Here is a 27,816-nt window from a genome sequence, read left to right as displayed (position 1 = left end):
ACGACTCTGATTACTGGAAAAATTATAAACTAAAATATAATTAATAATAACAAAAATAAACACACACACACACACACCTCCAACAACAACAACAAAAAACAAACAAAACAGGAAGGATCCATTAGCTCCAACACTGCTCCAGCCTCAAGTATCTGTTCCATCATGTGCACACTGGCCGGCCACATGCCACCTGGTAGACCTGGAGAGCCCTTCCTCTCCACCCTGCCAAGCCAGTCGCGCTCCCTCCTACTAATGGCTCCCAAAATTTCCCTTCTGTTGTATTTCCCACAAAAGGTGGGATAAAATAATATAAGGGATGGAGAAAGGAGACAGAGGAATTCAAGCAAATTCCCATTCTTTTTCTATATTATCTAGCAATTTTTAACATCAAATTCAGCCTTTGTTTTTATAGAGTGATGCGCAAAGGAAAGAAAGTACATGGAAGAGTGAGGGAGACAGAGGCAGACGGTAATGCTGCTCAACTGGCACGAAGATGTTCATATACAGGGCTACCCACTCCTTCCGAATTTCCAAATACTTTACATAGTTGTGGAGAAATAGCTCTCCCATACAGCATCTCTGCTGAGCTGTGCATCTCACATCAGCCTTTCATAATCAGTATGTGCTCTACTTTAAAATGGTAAATCTTACTGGGAGACGAAAGATGATTTTGCTCAAGAGTTTTATTTTTTGGATAGCACAATCTTAAACCATTCTCAAGATGTGCAGAAAGCAAACTCATGGTAAAGAGAAAGTCATTCACAAAGCTGAGACAAGTTTTAGGACAATTGCAGCAATATCCACAAGTTTAATTCTTTTCTCATATTTTATTTTACTACAAATCAAACTCTGGGCAACTGCTTCAGGTTACACCAACTGCATATGCTGTGCTTGGTATTCCTGAAGGTATGATTATCTCCAGCACACAGACCACCTGTAGCATCACATGCATTTCAGATATTCCGAAAGAACAGGTAGTTGAAGAACTGGATGGAGTTTTTTATTTGCTCAGCAAAGACTCTCTCACATTTCACCATTTTCTGTGAGCTTATGAACCACCCTTTTTACTCATTCATTTCGTGTATGTTTGAAAAGCAGTGCATTAATATTTTTAGGTATGTAAAATCGTATTTGAAATCCAGAGTGGTTTCCAAAATTCCTTCACAGCTCAGCTACCTGGAAAATCTTGGATGACAGTGCCCCTCTCTGGTCAGAAGAGATTAGTGCATATTTACTGGTTCTCTTACAAAACCAGGACCCTATCTCATAACTTTTAAAACTATGCAAAACTGATGGAGAGAAACAAAATGTTCAAATATTAACTCTAATGGAGATGAACATTGTTTTCTGACTTATAAACAGAATACTCCGACTGTTTTCACATGAAATCTAGAGCATGCTGAGCTATCCACATCACCCAAGCACTTAGTTTATATTTAATATACTAATCAAGCAGCAAGATTTGATCAGTCCACAGTGTTCACAATGAAATGTATAGCAAAGGGACTGAAATTACCTGCGTCTCTATCCATAGCTTCTACCTTTACGACCAGCTCCCCTGGATCCTGGTTTTCACGAACTGCAGTCTCATAAAGTTGCTGCAGAAATATTGGTCTCTCGTCATTCACATCAAGAACAACGATGGTCAGAACTTGAGTTGCAGAGAGAGCTGGGCTGCCATCATCAATAGCCATGACCATCAGACTGTAGCGCTCCTGAACCTCACGGTCCAGAAGCTGGGCTGTACTTAGGAATCCTGTTATAAAGAAAGGAATCATTAAAGAAGTGCTCTGCTCCAGGTTAGGATGCTAGTTGTTCCAGCACTCACGGCTTCAGTGTAGCAGCGCAGGGCACTCTGTGCCACTGTTGCAAGGCTTCCAGACTTTGGAGCAGATCATTCCTTTTGGAGTCACCCAGAAATACTCATTTTGACATCAGGGAAAATTGGGATTCATGGAAATTGAAGTGAAGTTGAAGCTAAGAGATTTATTTTTATTTAACTTTTGGCTTAAAGTTTTTACTTAGCTTTATTTTCTTTTTGCACATTAGCTCTACAATTAGCAGCTCTACATATAGCATCTACATATATTAATGTAGCTGCGTATACATGCTTTAAGTATGCATTGTGTAAAAATCTGAGTGAAGTATTTCATTGCACACACTTTTTTCCCTGCTTCCCTCAGTGCCCTACTGGAAGGCATTTCAGTACATCTGCACAACACAGTCACAGTGCCATGCATAAATTTCTGAGCTGAGTCTCACTGAGTATGCATACTGAAAGTAGCACCACCATGCTCATCACCTGGGGTAGAGTACCACAGTAATGTGGTATTTCAGTATTGCACTGTATATACTCCCAAATATGACCCTGAGAAGCACATCGTACAGACTGTAGACAGAAGTTACAGTACCTGTGATTTTATCCAATATAAACGATTTGTTTTCATTGCCTGAAACGATGTGATATGTAACTTGTCCATTTCTTCCCTCGTCAGGATCCTTTGCATTTATGCGGTGCACAAGAAAACCCACCTCCGCATCCTCCACGACATAGGAAAGAGATGAAGACATGAAACTGGGAGTGTTGTCATTGATATCTAGAATAACAATTTTTGCAGTTAGGGAATCAAGCCTGCGATCAGCCACGTTTATTGTCTGGTCTGTGGCAGACACTGTAAGGATCACAGACTGAGTGATCTCCCTGTCCAGTGGAAATGCTGTGACCAAGGTGCCATACGAAGGGTGAATAAGAAATGGATTTTCAGCCACGCTACTCATTTCCACAGAATACTGTATTTTGCTGTTCAGAAAACTGCCATCTCCATCTTTTGCATTGAATGTGTAAACCAGAGTCCCAACAGGTACATTTTCCTCTATGCCAATCACTATGAAGTCATCTTGGAAACATGGGGAATGGTCATTCCGATCTTCTACATCAATATTGAGGAACACGGTGTTATTCTGTGGAGGATTATTATTGTAATCCTTTACAAGAACTCGTAAAAGGAAGTGTGAAGCTGTTTCATAGTCAAGTTCCTTGGAAAGAAAAAGGTCTCCCGTCAAACTATCTAATTCGAAATGAACATCATCAACATCTTCAGCGATACTAAAATACAATTTCCTGTTAGTTGCCAGATGATTACCAGGCAGCTTTACAGAAGTCAATATTTGTGCAGGTTTAAAGTTCTCAGGTATGACCAAGTGCTTGAAATCTTGAGAGAAGACAGGCCTCCCTGGGGGAAGTGGGATTACCTATAACAAAAGCACAAAGACTGCCATATTTTCCCACTGTTATTAGAAGTAGTGTAATGAAAATTATTTTCTTGACAGTTTAATCATTTATCGTTTGTGACTATGTAATTATACTAACTATGCCTGAAAGCCAGAAAACAAACTTGACATGCTCTAGCAGAGTTCAAACGGCCCTTGGCCAGTCACTCCATAATTCTCTCTTTCATTCCCATATGAAAAAAAATAAGGGACAAGATAGTCTGTCGTCATCTGATTTGCAGGCATCCAAAGACAGGAGCCTCCAACACTGGTACCTCTGCCCCTGCTCCAGAGCACTTCAGCTGCCTTTCTCCCTGGGACAGCAGCTCAGCACTCACACAGATGGATTGGACAAGGAAGCACGGGGTACTATGCTATACATTTTGCCAAACACGCACAGAGCAGGTGACACTCAACCTGTGACAGAGGAGCGTGCAGAGGGCCGTGGCCAGGCAGACCTCCTGCATGCAGGAAGAGCACAGGCTGCATTTCACACTCCTGTGCAGAGCAGCTCACTGTGAATCAGCACAAGCGAATGAGCTGTCCTTGCACAGAGAGAGAATTCAGAAAAGATATTAATATAGCTGAGAAACAACATCTACTCCAACAGGTGTTTTAGCTTCTATCTGTCCCACTTCCAATCCCTCCTGAAATCTGCTTTTCATTCTGCCTACCCGGATATTTTCCTTCTCTTTTCCAGTGTTCATAAAGACCCCCTACTAAAGCACAATCATGATCTATTTGCAGGACAACCCATAATATTGTGTCTTCAAAACAAATCAAAATGAATTTGGCCTCTGATTTCCTCACTTAACAGAAAAGCAGTTAGACTAAGGAAAATTGAGACAATACACTTATTTCCAGATTTTTCCTTTCTTCAATTTAGTTCCCTAAAGTCTTCCCAGACTGCTTTTTTTATTTTTTATTTTGTTATTATTTTAAAGGAACGAAGTATGCAGCATAGTTTTTCTACTGGCACAATACAAACAAGTACCTGGATGGAAACAGCAGTGTGTCCTTGAAGGGAAGGCATTCCCTGATCCCTGGCAGTGACTGTCATCCTGTAGTTTGATCTCGCAGTATATGACAGAAACTGGGTCGTTCTCAGCTCCCCAGTGACAGCATCAATCTGGAAGCATCCTGCACCCTCCTCTATAGGGGAAAAAATGGGTATCAGTTATTACAGATCTCTTCAGCTTGCCAAGTGCCTCCATGGCACTGAACATGATAATTTAATTAACGAGTAAGAAGGAGCAGGGCACAAAGGAAAGGGAACTGCTGCAGCCATTTGAATTTGAATTTAATTTGAATAATAATTATTATAACCTGCTTACTCTAAATTTAAAAATTCAGAGAGAGAAACACTGTGGAATACAAAAGCAACTGCTCACTTTTGTACTGATGTTGCTCACATTAATGGTGTGTGCATCAGGAGTGCAGCAGACAGCCCAGGACTGCCACTCCTGTTTCCAACCTAAGTTGGCAATCAGGGCCAGAGAAAGTCTTTTTCTCTGAAGTGGCATGAAGAGTCAGTTAGGTGGTGCTGAATACACAGCTGGCTCACATCCCTGGTGGACTACGAGTCAGCAAAGAGACCCCTCTACCCCTAAAACAAAGCAATCACAGTGATGCAGCCTGCCCTGCCTCTGCTCTGAACAGGGAGACATCTGGGGGTGACTAGCATCTTACACTGATTTCTTCCAAAGCAATGTGAATATTGGAAATTGCATTTTCATCCATCACCAAGAACTGGCTTCACGCTAATAACTGGCAAGTTCTAATTAAAATTACTACCAGTAGTTGCATCATATAACATTTATTTCAGTTTCAAAGAAAAAATCTACCACAGAAGAGTAAATAGGTCTTTGCAATTTCTCCTCCACTTTCAGGGAGCACAATAGAAATCACTCTCCAGTTTTTAGTAAAATTGGAAAATATCTAGTATTTGATGTACATTACCAGAAACCGAGAAAATCAGAATTTGTCCTAACCACTTCTCTCTTAAAATAGTACACAAACAATTTTGCTACATCAATTTTTAATAAGGTGTGCTGGTGGGTTAAACAAAGTCATGTAGCGTAACAGCTGCTATTCTAATAAGCAACTGTGGTAAAAATAAATTCAATGCAGATGTAGTACAGAAGACATCCATAAAAAACCTGTATTTCCATAGGCACCTAAGCGAGCATGAAGCTGTTTATATTCTCCAAATCTGCACATGAAAATTAGTTAGCTGCCCATATAAGTGTTCATTCATATACCCAATAACATTGTCTCTAACTGCAAAATACTTGCACCCGTAGAATTTGAACAAACACTGAGCTTGCTAGTTAGAAAACAGAGTTTTGACAATCTACAAATAATTTTTTCTAACATTGTTCTGTTATTTTTGACTGACTATAGGTTTTTAATGCTCCACGAGTCCCTTCTGGGTTGACTCTCACAGTCTGGAACAAAATGAGGAAATTGCCAACAAAAGGAAGCAATATGTAGTGACAATTACATTGAATGATACAGTCTCACATTCTGCATTGCAATAGTTTCAAAATATTAATGCTGCCACATTACTGTTTTCATAAATTGCTTTTGGTTACTTTTCAGTTTTAGGTCCCAACAGTACATCTACATACACAGATATGCTATTTTGTCCAATATAGTATTTCATGACACAAAACCCCAGCTAAGAAAAACAGCAAAGGAGATATGAAAAAAAGAACACGATGTGAATTGCATGCAAATATTTTCAACATTTTGCTAAAATTGACATTTAAAATAATTGATAGTGAGAGCTAACACGAAAAACAAAACAGTAAACAAAAGTGCATGAAAACCATTCCCTTCTTTTTTCTATCAAAACAGATCTGTAGTTACAAAATTGAGCCAAAAAAGAATACCAGTAAACAAGAAATACTGCATATAACTGCAGTCTGAGACAGAAGCTACAAGGATTCACCATTGCTCCAGCAGTAACTGAGGATCGTCAGTATCTCTACCATAAACACCAATACCCATTTTTCTATTTGAAGTAACAGAGCATATAGTTAAGGTCAACTGAAACAGGCATCATTCAGAGCTTCAGGAGGGCTGACGCTTATCTCACAGGAGAAAGGAATTTACATTTCTGAATAACATAAAAGAACTGGTCAGAAAAGAAACTACCGTAGTGTTACTCATTAGAGACTATCATTCTCCTAAAATCCAAAAATTGCTTGAAACCATCAATTTAGCACATTTTGCTGGAGACTTCAGTAACAAGACAGTCTGCTCACGTTGGAAAGTGACTGTATAACCAGAGCCCTTCAGAACCTCTATTATGGAATTGTTTCTTATTTTCATATTTTTACTTGGTACTGCACTATTAAGACATTCAAAGCTGAAATGTCTCGGTTTTATTTTGCTAATATTTTTATCAGTCTATTTTTTATTTTCCTCATGGACGATTTCAAAGTAGAGCTATTTGATTCTAAATAAAATTATCAAGAAAAAAAATCTTGCCATGCAACGGATTTCCCTTCATCTACAAACAGCTTAAACAGCCTTTTATGCTATATTCTGATGCTAAACCATTTTATTCAATTTCTGAATTTCAAAAGCCTACTTAAACAGCCAATCTTGTTTTGCCACTGATTTAACAGATGACACATGCTAAGAGAACAGACAGATCACTTTTAAATACTTTTGCCCAAGATAACAGAGAGCAAGTGGATGTAAGTCCTTGCTTGCTCACTTTCTAAATACATTCCAAATACTCCACATTATTTTTTGGGGAGCTCAAAGCAATGAAAAAGATGGTTTTAAGTTTTATGCTCAAAGAGTTGTTTCTCTAAAAGCTCATGCTCCCTGCGCTTTCAGAAACATTTGCCCAACTTTCATCTCTGTAAGTCACCTGAATTAGGCAACTGCTCCTTTTATCATACATCCTAAGGGCTTCCCTTTATGCATAAAGAAAAAAAGAAGTATGAGACAAATGGATCAGAAAAGAGATAGAAAAGAGCAGACAAACCATGGAACAGAAAAATGTCAGCGACTAGACTCCAATGCCACCACAATTTCTTCTTGTGCTTTTAACTCTACTCTAACCTGCCAATAAACCAATACGCTGTTTCACTCAGGTTTTCTAACTCTTCATTGCCTGACCTGTCCACCAGGCTTTCATTCACTTGAGTTCTCCAAAGACCAGGCACTTATTCAACTCTGTGCTCTCAAACACAACCACAGAATCCGCAAATTTGGACAAAAATATTGCAATGCAATGTGTGGCTGCGAACTTCGGGAGAACATTCAAGCCTTCCAGGAGGACTGGCACTCAGGCAAAATGGCCCAAAAAGCAGACAGAAAGCAGCATGAGATTTTTCCCCCAAAATAGCAACCTCAGTATGCAGTCACATACATTTTTGCCTAATTTCCCAAAGAAACGTATTTTACATATTCTTTAAAATACTTGGTGCCTTGGCCATCTCATTGTCCTTTGAGATAAAATTAAAATTGTTTTTCTTAATAGAAAAGAGGTAAGCAGTGCCATGGCTCTGAAATAGTTTGAACACCGTGGGGCTGCTGCAGAAATGTAGCCCTCCACCAGGCTAGGAATGCTCCCTACATGGTGCTTACACAACACCCTGGAGTGAATCTCAAATATTGGCTTTTCACTTGTCTACAGACGTACATTCAACACTTGCCAGTTTGTGTCTTAGCAGTGCAAACTAGTCTTCTCACAGCACTCTAGTGGTCAAGTTTTAACGTATTTGCAGAATAGGTCCAAAGGCAATCGTAAGAGCCTCTACTTCGCCTGTGCTACTCTTAGCACACAAGCAATCATTTATGATGCACTATACATACAGGCTCGTTTCTGGTATAAAGGCTATAATATAATCTATTGACAGTCATAAAGGCGACCATAAGGGATAACAAACATAGCTGGGATTTACTTCCTTCTGAATTAGGTAATTAGTGGTACTACAAAAGTGAGGGGTATGACCATATGATCATGTATTTCCAGACATGTGAACGTGTAGGGATGATTTGTTTTCATTATCTTGGAAAAGGGAAGTGCATTTTGAAGGAAACACACTCTGAAAGCTGATTCCTCCCAACATTTTTATTTCTTTATTTTTTACTTTACAGATTTTTGCTTGTATAATTTGCTGACATTTGTTACTAGCCCGCCTGCATAGCTTAATCTATTGTTTCTATTTTTATCTGTTGTTACATTTCTTTAAGGTATTTCTTTTTCTCCAGTCCTCCAATTAACCCGATAACTGTGTTTAGTAAATATGGCTTTAAATCAAATCATATTTCTTCCTCAAATTTTAGCACTGAACAGTGTCTCCAAACTAGAAAATACTATTTTAAATATAAACCAGGCAAGAACTTCACCATGAAACAAAAGAGCAGATGTTCAAGGCTGTAAGCCAACCAAAAACAATGACAAAAATTAGTATCAGAGAAGCTCAGCTGTTTCTGGATCTGTTTATCAGAAAGATATCTAGTTCCAAGACTTAGAGAGCTATTTTAGTATTGTTTTTTGTTGTTGTTTATTTTTGCTGCTGTTTTTATCCTTTTGTCCTTGCTAGAGACAGCATTTACAAGACCAGTCGTATTTTGTGTTGCTAGTCATTTTTATATTTTGAATTCTTTCTCACAGAGGGGACTTGCTGGCTCTACAGAGAAGCCATAAGAAAATCCAGTGTGCTGTTTGAAGGAAGGGATACAGTGAGATTTGCAGAGAGGCAGTGACCCCTTAAGAACACTTCCCATGGCTGCTGGACCATCACCCACCAAACAAAGGGTTGGATACTACCCATTCTGCAGTTTCCTTTTTTCTTCCAAATCCCTTTGGAAGAGGTGGTCAATTGTATCCAAATTAATGCAATAAAAATATGGCAAAAAAACTGAAGACTGATTACCTAAATACATTTCAACTGCAAAATTTTCAATAGAGTTGTTAAACATCTCATTTCTTTAAGCATCTCTTGGTGGATGAGAGCAAAGTTAGCTCTCTGGCCCCTGTGAATTTTGGATCTTAAAATCCTTCCATTACCCCACAGAAGTCCAAAGGGTACATAAAGACACAGTATAACATAATCCATAGGAATCTTTCAGTAATTTCACCCTTGGCAAGAGGCTTCAGACTCCCTTTCCCTTAAAGACCGAGGAGTAAAGTAGCTTTATGGTATTTTGTTCTTTACTCGGCAGCGACAAATAATCATAATGAGTTTAAACCAACTGAGCACCCATTTGCATTCTCCCTAAGGAGGAATGAACACCTGAGAAAACCTGCTGAGCAGACAGAAATATTGGAAATGCTTTCTTTCTCTGATGAAACAGTGTGTTGAATGTGAAAATTATCACAATGATACACCAAGGTTAAAAGACATTGATTGCAGTAAGCTGGTAAAATAGAGCAAGTACAAAATAAAAGAAAGTTCAGTTCTTGGCATCTTTTGCTGTTTTGAACCAATAACAAATTAAAACAGGAGGAAGAGACATTTTCCTCACTGTTTTCAGATGGAAGTCTCCCTTGTGTAAAAATGCAGTAAGTGATACCTGACAAAAATAGATGACATCTATGTCTCTTACCAATATCCATGCCTCAGTCCTGCTCACATTCTCATTTAGGACTACTCTGCTACTGATTCCACTGCCAATAAAGTTGGGTGCTACACATCTGAGTTAGGGAAAAACTAAAAAAGAGAAGTGTTTTTAAGCAGCTATGCTATGTCAGGCTAACACAAGACTAATAAAAGGGTGCAATATGAACTAAAAACCACAAGCCTCATTGTTTGCCCAGATTATCTGCTGATCCTTCTGATCCCTGTCTCAGACTGTCAAGAACCATTCTTCTAGCAGGAAATTTTCAGTTGGTCATGGGAAAAGGGAGATCATCTTTCCTTTCTGTTGTTAAACAACTGACTGAAACACTAAACTGTACTGTACAAGATCATGATCCTAATCCTTTGTGAATGCCAGGTGAATGCTCTCTGGCTGGCCACAAAAGCAACCAAGCCCTTGGGAAAACAGGGCAGTGGGGAAGGAAGGGAAAGAAGGAAGCTCCTCATGCCTCCAGAGATGCTTAATTAGACACATAATGGTCCTCTTTCCTATTTACACAAGCACCATTACTCTAACAGAGACAAGAGAGACATGAAATCCTGCGTGTATATATGCCACTTTGAAAACTCTATTTCATTGCATTTTTGCTTATGAATTCCACTTTAAATTCTTACCTGATTCTATTGAATATAGTACGACACCGTTGTTCCCAGAATCAAAGTCCTTTGCAAAGATAGTGGTGATAAGTGTTCCTGATGGCTGCCCTTCCAAAACCTGTCATCAAGCAATTTATAAATAACTTACAAACACAAATGTAACAGTGAGCCTTAAAACAAATTCATTCCCTTAGCACAAAAGTTTAGTGCTGCTATGTTTTACATTTTAGTGATGTTTACGGTCAGCGCAAATAACATTTCAGAAAAAGGTTAATGCAGTTCTAGCAAGCCCCTTTTACTGTCTGCATATATATATATATATAGCATATATTGCTAATTCAAAAATATGCATTAATATAACAGACTTGGAGGTCAGAAATTAAAAAAAAATCTACTACATGCATAAACAAAATTATATACACATCCTTTTTATCTAGCAGTCTACAAGGCTGGAAAATCATTTTGCAAATTTTGAAAGTCCCAAATATACCAGGGTCTAAATTAAGAATCTGCTATGTCTCTGTTTCGGTGTTATACTGTTTCTGTTTAATGATTTTTCAGTTCTACAGCAAAATGGCAATTTAAATACTTTAGGGTGATAAATTATTCATTTCACATTGATCAAAAAACTTCTGGCTGGTAGACGAGTCTCAATTAATTAACCTTAACTGAATCTCAGTTAGATCAGGCGTTGCAGGCAACGTGCTGGCCAGGCAGACTGGATAATGTCTCGTTGTGACCGACTGCTTCACTCTGCAGCGCACCCAGGTAGCAGCCTGACCGCATGCACTGCACCAAGCACAGACTGTCCAGAATGCAGACTGAAACCCCATTTACAGTTTGAGCTATTGCCACAGGGTGGTGCTCAGAACAAGCCCTGAACTACGCAGCACAGGCTGGCCAAGGGCTGCTACAGACCTTGGCGCTTAGCTCTTTTCCAGGTGCAACCTGAGGGAAGATAGGCTTGTTATCGTTGACATCCGTCACCGAAATGTAGACAGTTGCTGTGGCATTAAGGCGTGGTGACCCATGATCAGTCACTAGCACAGTTAACTGGTGGTGAGCTTGTTTTTCATGATCTAATGCAACCCAGTTTATAATTTCACCTGAGGGACAAAGAAAATGAGGGAGAAAGGGAGTTACATATTATTATGTGTTAGCACCATTCTTATGACATGCAGTAATGATATGTCTTTTGATACACCTTGCTGCTGATATCAAACCACAGTTTTCCAAGCTCCAACCCATAGAAGTGTTTTGTCAATGAAAGTGTGTGCTTGTACTTTAGTACTACATTACATTCTTTGCCATACTCTAGGTAGCCCCAAGCAAAGGTGCAAAACATTTCAAACTGACATACTGACCTTCCAAACAAATCCACCTGTCCCTTTCTTCATCACATTTCAGGACAGATAATCTATGAGCACGGGGTTTTAACTACCGATAAACAGCGTTTACTACGCCCTTGGGTTAGGAAATTCTCAGTACAACATCTGTGAGTTAATCAGGAAGCCTTGTGTCTCCTACATGTTTTGGTAAGCCCAGTAAATAAATCTGACCAAATCTTGTCCCCATCTGCTCAGCCATACTCTATATACCCGAAGATTTGCGGATGACCAAAGTCCTTCACACAGATAATCACATATTAAGATGATCTTCGTTAATTCCTTTGTTTGCCTTTAAATTTCCATAAATGCACTCAATGAACATGCTCTGAAATGAAAATTTTGAGTTTTATAGAAAGAAATCCTACAAGAGCCTCTTCACTGCCCATGAGAACAGAATCTCATGGGAAATGGTCAGATTTTTGCTCATTACATGTTTTGCCTAATTGCATTATTTATAGCACCCACATTCCTTACTGGATTCCCCTCCTCTGGGCTTTCAGTGTTGTGTTCTGCATCGTTACACTGTGTGAATATAGTATCTATCACACAAGGCATTTGGGATTCACTGCAGAGTACACAGTGTGGTGAAGAATTTCTCTCAGCCAAACTGTTTTTGTGGTAGCCTGTACAACATGAACTCCATTTGGATGTAGCTTGCAGAAGCTTTCACAAATGTTTTAAAGCATTAACCGTCAAATATTATAGTCACCCTTATAGTTACTTATGGCTGATCTGTATTTTTCAACTTTACTTGAACACAGGCAATTAAGTTCCTCATAATCTATTGAAGCTATAATTTAAAACTCCCTCTTTTAATTTGGAACAGTCAGAACTTATAACCAAGTGGTCAGAATGAAGCCATGAAAAATCAGATACTAAGGGTTAGTTTATCCTTCATCAACATGTATTAGATTTATTTCACTCCCCAAATTTTGAAGCTTTTAGTTAGAATATTCATGTACCAACCCGAGATTCACAGCAGTTCCTGAAAGCTTTACACGATTTCCATTCCCTTAGGGAGGGCTGCTTTCCAAAAGCAATATTAGGCAGATTACAAATCATAAAAACGCTACCTGTGTTGGAATTCATCTTGAAATACTTTCCATCAGACAGGAGGAAATAGGAAAGTTGTCCATTTCTTCCCGAGTCTTTGTCAACAGCTGTGACAGTGCCAACCACACCCCTGGGGACCGGATTTTCTTCCATTTTGAAGAAGTAGCTCTCATGCATAAACACAGGGGAATTATCATTTTCATCCAGGACATTAACTATTACTGATGTACTTGCATTTTGCATGGAGTTTTCATCCTCTGAGGTGCTGACCAGGGCTCTAAAACTTAGTAACTGTGCATATTCATAGTTCAAACGTTTCCGAAGATAAATCCAGCCAGTATCAGCTCTGATTCCAAATGCAACAGAATCTGTGCTAGACTCTAAGGAATACATCAGCTTGTAGGTAACACCGTGTGGATCAAGTGAGTGGGCTTGAATCTGAAGGATTTGGGCACCCGGAGGAGTAGCTTCACTGACTTCTACTTGATACACCAAGTTCTGAAAAACCAAAGTCGGGCCCATCTTCTGCTCTTCAACAACCACTGTCAATAACAGCAAAGAACTCAGAGGAGGACTTCCATGGTCTTCAGCTGCTATGCGTAGAGTATATTCCTGCTGTTTATCCTCAAACACTGTCCTGGTGAGGTTTACCACTCCAAGGCTTGGATCAATGCTAAATGCATTTGACTGATTGCTTGCAAGACTGTATTTGATTGCCCCATTTAGGCCACTGTCTTTATCTTCTGCATGAGCAATGTAGACAGCAGTGCCAGGAGGCTGGGTGTGTGAAATGATTACTTTATCAGATTTAGTAAGAAATACCGGAGGGTTGTCATTAACATCTATCACAGATACGTTGACCTGGGTACTGCTGTAGACAGGAGAGTTGCCCAACTGTGACTGAACCATGAGCATCACAACAGACTGGGTTTCATGGTCAAGCTTTTTCTTGGTGCGGATGATACCAAACTGGGGGTCAATACAGAACCTTCCTTGTGGGTCACCAGAGGAAATTCTATAAGAAACCACTTCTACAGAATCTAGAAATGGAAATAATAAACAAAAGTAACAACAACAACAAAGTGAGAGCATAAAAGTTGGTAAGAACAGCTGTGAAGAAGGCATGCTGTTAAAATCAGCAGCATAGATGTAAGCTACACAGATGTTTGACTTTCTTAAGCTTTATATACTTCTTTGTTCCCGTCCCTGGAGCCCTTCAGTAAAATAAATACTGCACAGGTTTGATCTGAGTGTATATACTTTGCCCATTTGTGCACTGTTTGCTTTTCCTCTCACTGGTATGATAAAACTCTATAGAGAAAATAGTATAATAGCCTCTTGTTTTTCTCTGATCTAAAGCACAGAAAAAAAGCCCCTATAAATTAGTCTTAAGGGAATAATTTCACTATACCCAGGCATTCACTACAGCAATGAATGAAACAGGTAGCAGTTCCCTGAAAGAATGGTATTTTACTGAACTTACTGTTCATGGATGGCCATTGCTATAACTGGCGTACATCAGATGCTATCTAAAGCAAAAGCTATCTAAAGTCTTTCTGACAAGGCTGCCCTGCAGCTGCTACCTCTCTGGGGACAGTGGTCAACATCCTGTCCCTTCCAAGGAGAAGAACTGACTAATTATATGAAACCTCTGCCTCTACCAACTTGCATGTATAGATCCATTACCAAGCTGGTACATGGACTCATGGCTCCTACTGCTCTGCATAAAAAACAATTATATATGGCTCTCAGGACAGGGTATTTTATGACGGGAGCTTGGCAGGGGTTAACCCATTTCCCTCTAAAAGCATAAAAAAAACAAAACAAATACCTATATATCTTTAAGGCCCCATAAACACTCGTCTGGACTTCACCATTGGGGGGGGGGGGGAGTAGGGGCCAACACATCCTGTAGATTCTTTGAAATTTCTGAATACTCACTATTCATGAGCACTGCTCTTTTTTTTTTTTTTTTTCCCATGACTAATGATTTAACAGCTTACCTGGGGGCTCTTTGGCCTTTACAGTTCCAACCAGACTGTCTTCAGGAGCATCTTCGGGGACAGAAAAAGCATACCGGGATTTCTCAAATATGGCAGGGGCCAAAGTGGTCTGAAGGATGTGTACTGTGACAGCTGCATTGATGGCAGAGGAAAGACCGCCTCCATCACGTGCAGAAACAGTCAGGAAGAGTGCAGAGTGTGCCAGGTGACTAAGGGCTGAGAGCAGGTAAATAATTCCTGAAACCGTACAGAAATAAAAGAGTAATAAAGTAAGTTAAGGATGCACTCTGCCAAATCTAGCAGGATGTCAAAATGCCTTCAACAGGTACCTGTGCTCTAAGAGAGGACCAGACAATGTTGGCAGAAAGCTTTTCAAGAGTTTGAGAAATGAGTAACTTTATTTCAAACAGGATTTGCAGAAACATCTTAAGTCCCCATATAAAGCATCCACACAGGAGGCAGTTGAGTACCCAGAATATCAATCTTAGGAACAGTGGGCTCTGTGGGAATTATCTGGGAAGCAATCACCTGCTGTCTGGTCACAAGTTTCTGGTAAAAAACCCTTTTTCTGAGGTAAATTCTAAGGTCTGTTGAATTTGCAAGCTGCCACCAATTATGTTTTGTCTAAACTACGTGAAATAAGTAATTCTTTGAAAAGAAAATGCAATGCTTTGTCCAGAAATACAGTACTTTGGAAGTGCTTTCCTCAAAATAAATACATTTTCATCCTTTAGCTCTGATGAATGAGACTAGCTGTCTCCAAATACATTCTCCTCTGACTGCTAAAATAAGTCTTTAGTAATATCAGATAATTATGCACGATTTTCAGCTACTCTGTATATTACTACAGAAGCCCACATCTACATTAGCATCTATTATTACCTAAGATGGTAGTATGGATAGAAAGCATGCACAAGGCAGCAATCCTGGCCCATCTTCTGCAGTAAAAGCTTGTCTAAACTTCACAGAAAGCTTTGTCTGAGCAAAGACATCAGTCTCAGTAGTGACAATTACATCTGAAATGTAGGTCTCTATGGGATGTTCATAATGGTTCACCACTTGCTATTGTTCCATGTTAATGATTGTCCTTTGCAAACAAATTAAGGATTTATAAATGAAGATACAAAAACACTGAGTAAGACATTAAACCTTAGAGCACTTTGAAACGTCTGGTCTAGATGAAGCGAGCAAAATACTTAAAAACGTAGGGCAGCACACTAAATTATAGGGCAATATAGCAGATCACAGTATGTTTATTACTTCAATAAATTGTATTACTTCAATGAATTGTATAATTAAATAATAAACTGTGGCACACAGTTAAAGACCAGGTGCTTTCAGCCAGGTAAAAGATGGAATGAAAAAAAATATAATTAGGCCCTAGTGAGCATTAGCATTATTTGGTTTGTCTGCTGTCCAGCATTTTCTCTATCACTGAGCAGAAGGAAAACATTTCCACCTGTTCTGAAGGGAGGACAAAAATCCCTCAGTATTCAAAGACTCTTGGGGGGGGGGGGTGGGGGGGGGGGTCACAGAATTCGCAACACAAACAGACATTTGCAAAGTAAGGTTTTAGATATGAAAATGAAGATGAGAGGTGACCAAATGCAAGGAAATTCTTCTTAGCAATAAATGAGTTATTATTAAGTGTACGCTAAATGTAAAAATAGCAGTGAGCTTCTAAGTACGGAGGTTGTAGGAAATTCAACCAATTCAGCTAATAGGGACCACTTTCTATATATCAATGGATATTTTTAAGAAGGTGCCACTGCTTTTTGTAGAAACTGATGAGATCACAAAGCCTCTAACAGCTCAGTAAAACCAAACTTCAAAGCTTTGAGCTACCTTTGTAACTTCCTGGCTCTCAGTACAGGTTTAGTAGGGATGATGTTTGGCATTCATGCTAGTTATTGAGTGGTCCTATTTGTCAAATGGGGTAAATTAGATGCAACTCAAACTGCCTTAGGAGAATCAGTGAACGATTCAACTACAATATATATTCTGAAAATTGAGTGTGAAGCCACAACCTTAATTTGCTACAATGCACTTTTAAGCAGAATAATGGAAAATGCATTAAATCCTTACAAATATTCAAATTGGAATGCAGAATATATTCCAATTATGCTGCCAGGACATTATAATAACAAACTGTGTCTTGACATGCAAGGGTCTTCATGATCAAGGAAGAATGCTTTCCACTAACAACAAAGGACACTTATACCAGTGTGACAAACTACAGTAAAAACTCAAAAGATACAGATAGATTAGATAGATTCAGAATTCATTGCTAATCCAGTTCCTAGGCCAGTAACTGATGCAATTCCACGAATAAACCTTATTTTGGCCTTTTTTTTTTTTTGGTCTTCTGATGATTGGGTTTTACGATTAGTTAGCTTAACAAAGTAGTATTCCAGGGACATAAACTTCTGGCATTTCCTGAGGTAATCTGAGTAACTGTGGCTTGAACGAAAAAGGTTTTTAACCTTCTTTTCCCAGAGGTTAAATGTATAGGCATGGATTTTAAACATTGTTGATAGTTTCAATTAATTTGACAGCAAATGGACTGTATTTTACAAACTTGACCAATTCACTATTAGATATTTTTCTATTGAAAAGGCCAAAAATATCATGTTGGAATATTCAAGATATATGTGAAGAGTGGGAAAACTGCTACAGAAATGCATCATGTTGAAATTCTTACTCTAAAAGCAATAAATAGTGAATCAGAATATATAGAACATCAGAAAAAAAAATGCTTCAGTCCTGGAATTATGATGACTTTGTGGAACAGAAATATTTCAGAATCAAAATTACTTCTCTGCTGACCTAGACAAAACACAGATTAAAGCACAGTCCATGACAGTTCAGACTACTACAGAAAACAGTCAAGAAAGAAAATGTTTTTTTGCTCCTGTTCTTCATGCTTTCGCTGTGCCCTAGAGAGGGAAGAGGCAAGTATATCTCAGCAACTCAGTCCTCTCTTTCAGGACCAAGGATGAACTAAGACAAGCGGCAGACTCCAGGCAAAAAGTATGTGTTCCTGATGGTTTCTTCCAGCCTCAAAACTATAATATGTTGGAAATTGTATAACCTGTTTTGAGTTTTAATTATATACATTCTGTTTCAGTATTTGTATGACTAGAGATTAGCTTTGAGTCTGGTGATATGGATTATAACCTATACAGACGTTTCAGACAGCTCTGTCATATGCTAGGGAACATGACACATTAAGCTCTATGATGACTGTTTAATGGGAAAGAAGCTGTAGAAATAAACAGCACCTGTGACTCTACTTTCTATTTAGTTAGGTAAAAATCCCAGACTGGCTCAAATGGGCAGCCATGACTGCTTGGGTCAAAAAGAGCTACCAACATAGGTGCATTTGATCTCCTGAAGCATGGTGGGGGAGAACTCCTGGTACTACATTGCACAGACTTCTGTCTTTGCCCACAGGACTAAACCATAAGATACACAAGGCGGGAGCCAGCTGCATAAGTCACACATCGGTGTACAAAACTCAGCAGGTATGCCTCCACTAAATAACAGACTGCAGATGAGTCATAATTTTCCTCTCTCTCTCGTTCTGTGATTAAGAAAAGACAGTGGGTTATTATTGTTATTATTACCATAGTCATGTGCAGCCTGGAATTTGTGGCTTCAGAGAACTTAAAAGATAATTGAGTTGCTATGGTACAAGTATATTCTTCCATTATGAAGAACAGCTTCCAGGAAGGCTAATGATGGAAAGGGAACAACGCAGTGGTTAGACAGCTCCTCTGTGAGGAATGCCTTGTTAAGACCAAAGCACCCTGTGTGGGACCACACAGACAGAAGTGTGGTTCTACTTTGAGAAGTGGCACCTTCCTTATGGCTTGGCTTCCCATATATATGGACAGGCTTATCTGCTGTCTTTAATAACATTTAATTCCCACTTCTAAAATTTGTTGTTTATATTATTGCACTGCCTTGAAGATTTTACCTTTGGTAATTCCTCATTCTGCAGGAGAGTGTGCTGGAATCAATTCTGACTCACAGGTGAGCAATTATATAATTAAATTCCAGATGAAATGTCATCATCCAGCCTGTGTTCTTGAATAGATCTTCATGGGTGTGACTGACTGTGGATTTGAACTTTTATAAATCATAAACATGTCCCAGAGAATGCCTACAGTGATCTGCATACACATTTTAGATAGAGCTGCATTGCTGGTTGCATGTTGGCAATTGCCACTACAAGGTGTGGTTTCAGAAAAGCTCTGCACCAGGGCAGGTTAGCTCAGCACAGCCACACTGGGAGTTAAAGACATTTTGCTGCAGGACAATCTATGCTTACTAGCTAGTGTAAATTGTTACGACAATCCAGGGATTCAATATACTGCTGTGAGAGCTAGCACTAATGAGGGGTGAAATCATGAGTGCCAACTATTTGACCTGCTTCACCCTTCCTCCCTCATGACATGTGCTAGGGCACTTCCAAAAAGTTGTTCTCCACGTTGTGCCTATACACAAACAAAGGTGAAACAAAGCTAATGTTTGCCCAAAACATGCAAACACAGTAGTGAAAGACAGGACTCTGTGGCACCAGCCATTCTCTGGCAATGTCAAAGTTCCTCTTGGGTTTGATTTTGCTGCACTTATTTTTGTTGAGGTGCATTCTACTTCCCCAGGTGGGTTTGCTGCTGTGTGCTATTTCTCAAGGGTTAAAGGTAGGAGATAGGGGCCACATATAATGATTCTGTTAAAATACATTCCTGATCTTCTCCGTGACCCTATGTTCAGTCTTAACATCACAGCAGCATAGATCAGCAAAGTAGGCTCACTCACCAAAGTCATATTTCGTATAGAGGAAACAGTGATGGTTATTCCAATAGGATTTCCATGTAAGCCTCTAGCTGACCACTTTGAAAATGTAGTTGTTTTTCCACAGGGTCTTCAAGTAATCAACACAAAAAACAGCTCTACATTTATAGCCATTAGTAGGAAAAAAAAAAATTTTCACTAGTCAAACACTGAAAAGGCAAAGATATAAATCAGGACAGACTAACTTCAGTAACGTAGTCTTGATCACATAGAAATGTGTATTCATTTAATTAGCTTCTATTTTTTCTTATTGTTCATGGAGTAAAAAAAAAAAAAAAAAAGGCAACTTCAGCACGCAGGAAGAAGAATAAAGTTCAACAACAACCAATAATGTTAAGACCACAAAGCTGAATGCCCTAACAACTGCAGATGATGGCCATATTTCTTCAGCACATATCCTAGGATGCAGACAGCAAGCAGATGGCAAAAAGGGATGTATAGCTCACCACCTCAATTCACGTCCAAAGCTGGCTGTTGAACCTGCTGTTCAGTACCACATATAGGGTGGAGCCGACCCACTGACCTGTTGGGAGTATGTCTTGCCCAACCCGTCACGCTAACTTCTTGGTACAGACATGCACGTACAGCTTTGTTCTTCACATATGGCAAAGAACTGCACTAGAAAATTCGCCTTGGACAGGCAGATACAGTTAGGGGACACAGACTTCACACTAACATTAAAAACAGCATTGTTCTAGGGAGAAAAAGAGTGTTTGACATTTCTATTTGTCTGGCTCACTGCCTATCCTCTAATCTTAGCATCACACTTAGATTCAATCTTTAGCCATTCACCTGTATTTAAAACATGCTATTTATTTATTCATTTCAAATGAAGCTGCATTCTTGATGGTAACCATAACAACACCCTGCAGAACACATTATTTGAAGAGCCAGTTTAATAACTGTCAGGGGAAAGGGAAGAATTAATGAGGAATTACAGTGTTATTTACAGTCTATTCGCATCAATACACACAGCTTCAGCTTATAGGAAGTTATTTTTAAAAGCTTAATCTTTGTGACACAAACACTGTTTGGAATTTCAGTGAATAAGAGGGCTATTTCAAGTTTGAAAGTATTCAGTATTTTAATGCTTCTGTAGTAAATAACTGACTCAAGTTTTATCAGTCACATATCTATATTTGTTCTTTACAGAAGCCTCATCCCCCTGCACCAGGAATGCTTTAGACAGTGTTCCTTCTCTAGCAGATTCTTATGAAGCATCCCTTGTAAAACGTTCTCAGGTGTGGGACAACCCTAAAATGGTGCTCACTGATCACACAAAAAAAATAAAATTCATAATGCTCTTAAAAAGAGACCACCTCTAATGATTTCAAGAAGTTGAGTTTAACAAAGGCAAGTTTTTGAGACCACTGGTTATATCTTTTTTTTTTTTTTAATTATTTATTAGAAAAATTGCCTATTGATTTCAAGAGAGATGGTAGAATCCCGAAGGTAGGCAAGACTAAGAGTGTATCTGAAAGGTTTCAGATACGAGCTGGATCAGACCTATTCAGAGCTTTTAAGTTGGTTCTAAACGGAGTGTTTCATTTAACAGGCTCCCAACAAAGAGCAGGCAAAGCAAGCTGACTGTGCTCCCACCAGCTGCAAGCCAGACAGCAGCACTCTGAACAAGTTAAAAGGCAACAGGCTGCCCCCCCGCTAGCAAGAAATGCCAGGGCATTTGCACTGAAGCCACCAGTACCTGCAGCTAATGTGAACAGGGAAGATGCTCCACTCTGCCTGAAACACTTACAGAAATACTAAGGGAAATAAAGCCCTATGGCTCTAGCTTTATTCAGGTGACTGCAAACCTGCCTGAAGGCTAACGGATCCAATGGTGCTCAAAGCAATTGAAGAGCTGCAGTAGGTCTTACTGGTGACCCAATCAATCGCTAAACTATGAGGGATTACAATTCCTCACCTACTTTGTGAAGCTATTGCTTCATTTCATTTCTTTTTGTCATTTAAGTCAAATAAAACATTTTGCTTGATTTTCTTCCTCCCATGTTAAATTTCAACATTAAAAAAAAACAACTCAAATTTCCCACAAGCATATTTGCTGTATATTCTTCAGAAAACTGTCAAATCAAACATTCAGCTCCTCAAAATGCATTTCCTACAGTGCATATTAAATAAAAAAAAAACCAAACACCTAGAGATGCTGAACTGACTGCTTGTCATATTTATTCATTACTCTCACAATTTCAACTTGCTATAAACCTCACAGGACAGGACTAGGTCCATCCCCCTCCCCCCCCCCATTTTTTTTTGCTTAGTACAGTGATAATGTTAGTACAACAAAGGCTCCTATGACTCACCATAGGACACCAAAACTAAATTGAACAAAGAAAAAGAAAGTATTACATTGACATCGCCTTTTCTACTTTTTTATACTACCACATGTTTAAGTGATTCCTCCCTACCAGAAAAAAAAAAAAATCCAATTTCTCAATAAAGCCCCACATAACTGAAAAGACCCAATTTGCTATTGCATGGAGATTTCATTCTGCATTGTTTTGTTTTCTTTAAACTGACATAACTCACAGTACACTTGTTCTCTTTGTATGCAAACAGGTAACACTTCCACATGACAACTGAGTTTAAAAACAAACAAACAAAAAAATCAAAGCATATAACAATGAAGTGGGCTGGACTCTTGCCCAACGAACAGCTGCATTTTCAAAGACAAAGGCAGAGCCTTCCCCAAGCAACACACGCAGCTCCAGCACTGCCTCACCACCCCCACCACGTCACTTTTGGTTGCTCAGCTTACTGCAGTTTTCCAAAAACATCTTAGTCGAGGACCTTCTCAACCAAGCTGCCAGCTTGCAGATTCAAAACCAGCTCAATGCACAACCTGATAACAAATCTCCACTGCCATGGTAACCAGAGATATTTCTTTGAAGGCACCGTGCAAAAAGATGCACGTTTCCAGCACCGATACTGACTGAAGCATAACACAAGCCCAGTAAGATAGGTCTGCTGATCTTGTATTAAATTAAGAGCATTACAAAACATTCCAGATACTCATCTTAATCCTCACAAACTGATTTTGTACTATATGGACTCCCTACCGTGTTCAGTTTAACAGTCTAGCAGCATGAAGGCATTTTTCCAAGCCTATTTGTTCTTTGTGTGACTTGGCACTTTCTTCTTCAAGTTAACTGAGAACATGAAGGAGAGCCTTCATTTTTCCAGAGGGACTAACTGCAAGGCTCCAGGACTGCCACCTCCCTGAAAACTAAATACTGGGCAGCCTCAGGAAAGAGGCAGTGAAGTGCAAACCCCTTCTATCTATAGCTTCTGATTAGAAAGACAATACCACCAGTACCTTGTTCTACTGAAATGGAAGAGAAAATAAGAACATGATGTGCTCACTGCCAGCAATAACTGGTTTCTTAATGTTCTGTACCTGAGACCTATACAATCGCTATTAAAGAAACACGCTGATCGCCTGAACTTAACTGTATAAACCTTGCATTATTTCTCTCCTCCAAAATGTGAGGTTTGAGTATAATCTTTTCCTCTTCTCCATTTTTTCTGTTACCGGCCCACATCACCTGCCTCTTGCAGACCAAGAGCTGTGGCAGTGCATCACCACAGCAGCTCGCTCTTTGTCTCATCTGGTGGATTCTTGTTTCTGAGATCTGACAGTGACTGAAGTACAAGAAAGGGGGGTGGGCTAGAGTATCTGGTTTTGGTAAATACTTTGCATTCTGTTGTGCACAATGAATCTCAAGTACACATGTCCCTACTATTGCATTGTTGAGTTTTTGGCACACAGCTTGCAGGTATTTTTCACTTTGTACATGATTGATTCTACTGAATTTTATTCATAACAGAACAAAAAAAGAGCTACGTACATGAAGAGCTGGCATTATGTATTTTTTTCATGCTGTTCTGCCACAGAGCTTTCTTTCAGGGCCAAAATCTGCACTCTCATACTTATTATAGCAAAGTTTGTATGCTTCAAGGATAATATACTATTTCTGGTGTCCTTTATGTCATATTACTCAATAGATGAGATCTCTGTGATAACGGTAAAAGTCCACAAATTATTCAGCTGAGACTTCTACTTTTTCCTTTGTGTCTTAACATGAATAAAATTCTTCAAAGTCGAAAGCCTAGTGAGCTAATCCAATGTCTGAGATATACTCTAATTTACAGCATTGGTATCAATTTCATATGAAAGATCAGAAAAACAGTAATTGAAAAACTGCAGTTAAAAAATGTGGTCTCAAAATGTTCCAAAATAAAAACATTCCTAATTTTAAATGTTATTTTTGAGAACCTCTTCATATGTTTAGCAAATGTACAATATGCTGTATGAAAATGCCAGAAGTACTTTAAAAATAAAAAAATTTTCCTACAATACTATATGAAAACATCATTAATCATCATAAAAACAGCCTTGCTTTCTTTAAAAAGGATGTATTCTTTTTCTTTTTTTTTAATGCATATTACAATCTGCTATATATTAAATATTGTGTAATACACGGAGTTGAGCAAAATTTGATATTTTTTCCCTCCAAAAGAAATTTTAGTATTTTAACTTTTATTTTCAACCTGTAGTGTAATAAAAATCAAACAAGGCATTTTAATGCAATGAAAATCTCCCAAAATGCAATTGTCAGAAAATAGCATTTCCATTTTCTTCAGTAAAACAAAACTTGTAAACATTCTTAACTGGAATTAATCTATTCTGGTGCTCTGAACCAAATCAAGAAGTTTGTTTTAACTCAGTTTGACATTAAATTGCATTTACATATGGTACCATAGTACAGTAATGGAAGTAGTACAGCACTAAATTGCATGCTGCCAAAGCAAGGAAAATGTACCAGTGGAAGAAACATTCTGCACTGGTTCTATTCTTAACCCCTCCTTTTGCTTCCATTACCAGACACCATTAAGGAGACAAGATACTGGACTTAAATCTGCCTTTTAGCTAAGTTAGCAATTTTTACATTCTTAAACCTGTATGTTTTTCATGTGCCTTCTTCCTTTATTCGTCTCCAATGGACTAAGACCCTAGATTGCCCTACATCTCTTCCAAGACATTTTAGTCGCGTGATGCCCTATGCTATTCAGTTAAAAAGAAATCAGAATGCATCTTAAAGGAAATTAATTATGTTTTTTTTAGCAAGTTAAAATTTCCTCAAAAGAATAGTTCTTTTGTAGAAACTGTACTTTAAGATGAGAATTTTTAACACTAAACTACTGACCAGCTTGTAAAAAGGCTGGTCTGTTGTACTCAGTACAGATTTATTAGCATAAGTAAGTAACAGAAGGTATCATGACAAAGGCCTGAACCAAGTATCTTCAAGTCAGTGGAGAGATCTCTAAATTCCTCGTGGAAACAATCTTGGTAATATACAAGAAGGATAGTCATAGCCTCTGTTTTAAGCATCTAATATAGGCAGGATTCACAGAAACAAGAGCCTAAATGCCTTATATTGTCAAAAGAAAGAAACAGAGAAGCTAAGATAAATGCTTATATTGCTGTAATGTCGACTGTGAATGCTACCTTCTCTAAATCCTTTTCTTACTAGGTTTAAATCATTAATACCTTCAAACGAACATAAATTGATGGCTGTTGCCTTTTACTTCACCTTCACGTCAAAGTTTTCTCCATATACAACAACCAGCTATGGGATTTGTTCTTCAAATACGAACAGGCTGCTTATCTGAAGACTGCCATGCTGAATTCACACTGGCCCAAAATAATTTTCAAAGACTATTATTAATTTTGTTGATCTGAAACAGCTTCCCTGAACCAGGATTGCAATGAGATGATAACCATCTTTTATCCAGCTCTGAAGAAGGGTATCACTAAGATCCACGGAAAAATTAACTTTAAGCCCCTGGGTGAAAGAAAATAATAATGCTTGTAACATAATGGGAGTTGTAAATACAACTGTTAATCCCAAAGTCTTAAAGTTAAGCACTGCATAGGTTTTCTGCCACACTTCTGATTGTACCCTGTGACTTACGTTTTTAATTACCTGCTCAGCCATAACTATAAATACACTTTCAGATAGGTTGTTAGGTAACAATAGGGAAAATAAACAAGCATAGTCCAGACAGTTTCTTAGCCAGAAGAGCTCTTCAGCTTGCTCTTTTCTAATCAGTTCACGAGAGCTGTTCATAGATCATGCATAGATCAGATATCTACAAAAGGAAACATAATAAAGCCAAGATGTTGTTTACACCAACACTAGAATCAAATGATAATAACAGTCATGAACTAGCAAAAGAACCAGTTTACAGTTCCCTATCCATACATTTTTCTAGTTAAACAATTCTTAGAGTGTTTTTTTTTCCTGTGGACAGTCTATCATCAATCAAGTGAAAAATACTTCATTTCAATTTTTATTGCATTTTCCTTTGAGAAAAAGTGTTATTTACAAGATTGTAAGAGTGTATCCCAAACAATAAATAGAGAAAATAAAAGCTAAAATAGCAAACAAGTGCCACTAATAAAGACTTGTTTAGAATTCAAAGAACCTTTTAAATGAGTATCTCTTGGCCAGTGGAAGGCTCTTCTTTCCCGTTCCCATTGAATTTATCAATACACGAAACCCACACGTCACAGTGCTTGAAACCAAGGATGGAACCCCTTCAAGCAGCTTGGATGTAGCTCGACCTCGTGAACTGTATGTATCAAAAGCACCATTGATATATTACGTCCAGTCAGTGTTTTACCAGCTGGTATGATACCTGTATTGTGACCACAGTGCACTATGCAAAGCTAATGGCTTTCTTGTTACACCCATATAATTGCTTCAACAAAGCAACCACCAGAAGCAAGCCATAAAAGTGAAGAATTCCAGCTACGGTTTTTATTACTTTGCCCATTTCTCCTAAAAATGAAAAGGGAGTTGGGAAAAAAGTGCATCTTTAGTGAGTATTCTAAGTGCAGCACACCAAAAACATCCCTGAAGAACACTAAAACGAGATGAGTTTTTCAAATGCACAACCTAGATGCCATTACCTATGCTGTGGAGAACAGCACCATCCTGCAATTATTTTCACGTACCATGGTGTACTTTGACAAACTGTTAAGCTAATAATTAATTTACATCTCATATTACTGAATATATCTCTGCCCTCTTATACCTGTAACACTACACATCTCCTTTTGGGTCCTCTAATAGTGAAAAACACACACACAAAAAAACCAATTTGCATCATTGCAAACTGAAAAAAATGCAAAACAGATCAGTGACAGATTTCAAGTCCACAAGAAAGATCAGAAACCCTAATATCAAAACTGCAGTAATATCACGTTTGTCCTATGGGTTTGGTGATTAATCTCCTGAGAACTTCTGTTCTAACCATATTTGTCTATCACCCTCTGTTCACAAAATGCAGTCTGTGTAACTAGATGAAGTTCCACACGTAACCTTCAGAGAGACATATCTAAACTAGGACCTATGAGTGCACGCAGACAGCCTTAGCAAGATGAAAACAGGGAAAAATAACTGTCCTAACAAGAGGTGAGGAGGAATGAAGAGCTCAAATCTCTGCGCAGTAACAGTAAGCCACTTTTTCACTTTCCTCTGAATACTGAACAGATTTCAAAGGTATTTAATCCACAAAGATTGCACAATTTCTGAGTAGCAACTTGGCAATTTTTATCCTTATTTTGTTTAAACATTGCCAGTCTAAAAATAATTCTACTTGCTAGCGATTAATCCTAAGCACGGTTGTGAGTGCACAAGGAATATAAATACAGAAAACATATTCTTCAGGAAAAAAAAAAATAACAAAACACCCCCCACACCATTAATATTAATAAGTGAAAACAAAACACAGCCTGACCTCTTGAATTACTCAGGAGATCTGATTAAGTGCAATCAGATTCCAAGCACTACAATGTTGGGAATAGCGTCTCTAACCTAAATGCTTTTCTCATCACGAGATGTCAGTAATAACAACCTTAAGCTACTTCATCATGAATTTGGTCTGCCTTTAATAAAACACTACGATAGATCTGCGAGATAACGTTATCTTATATGTTCTCCATGATTAAGGATG

The 27,816-nt window shown here is 38.5% G+C and overlaps 1 protein-coding gene across 8 annotated transcripts in view; it reads right to left on the bottom strand.

The window, feature by feature from the left end:
* The window catches only part of DCHS2 (dachsous cadherin-related 2), a gene marked incomplete at its 5' end in the record, with an annotated part of 107,218 nt that overhangs the window by 27,165 nt on the left and 52,237 nt on the right, over positions 1-27,816 (bottom strand). For all 8 annotated transcript variants that reach the window (XM_083835067.1, XM_083835068.1, XM_083835069.1 and 5 more), the window contains 7 exons: positions 1,517-1,756; positions 2,412-3,252; positions 4,265-4,422; positions 10,494-10,593; positions 11,394-11,581; positions 12,937-13,956; positions 14,920-15,156. In XM_083835067.1, the coding sequence (XP_083691193.1) occupies positions 1,517-1,756; positions 2,412-3,252; positions 4,265-4,422; positions 10,494-10,593; positions 11,394-11,581; positions 12,937-13,956; positions 14,920-15,156 (2,784 nt within the window). The remainder of the gene's footprint in view (positions 1-1,516; positions 1,757-2,411; positions 3,253-4,264; positions 4,423-10,493; positions 10,594-11,393; positions 11,582-12,936; positions 13,957-14,919; positions 15,157-27,816) is intronic.

The sequence above is a fragment of the Anser anser genome (genome assembly GCF_964211835.1).
Source record: "Anser anser genome assembly, chromosome: 4".
In the NCBI taxonomy this organism is placed as follows: domain Eukaryota; kingdom Metazoa; phylum Chordata; class Aves; order Anseriformes; family Anatidae; genus Anser; species Anser anser.
The sequence above is the reverse complement of the archived record's forward strand: the minus strand, read 5'-3'. Positions and strand labels throughout refer to the sequence as shown.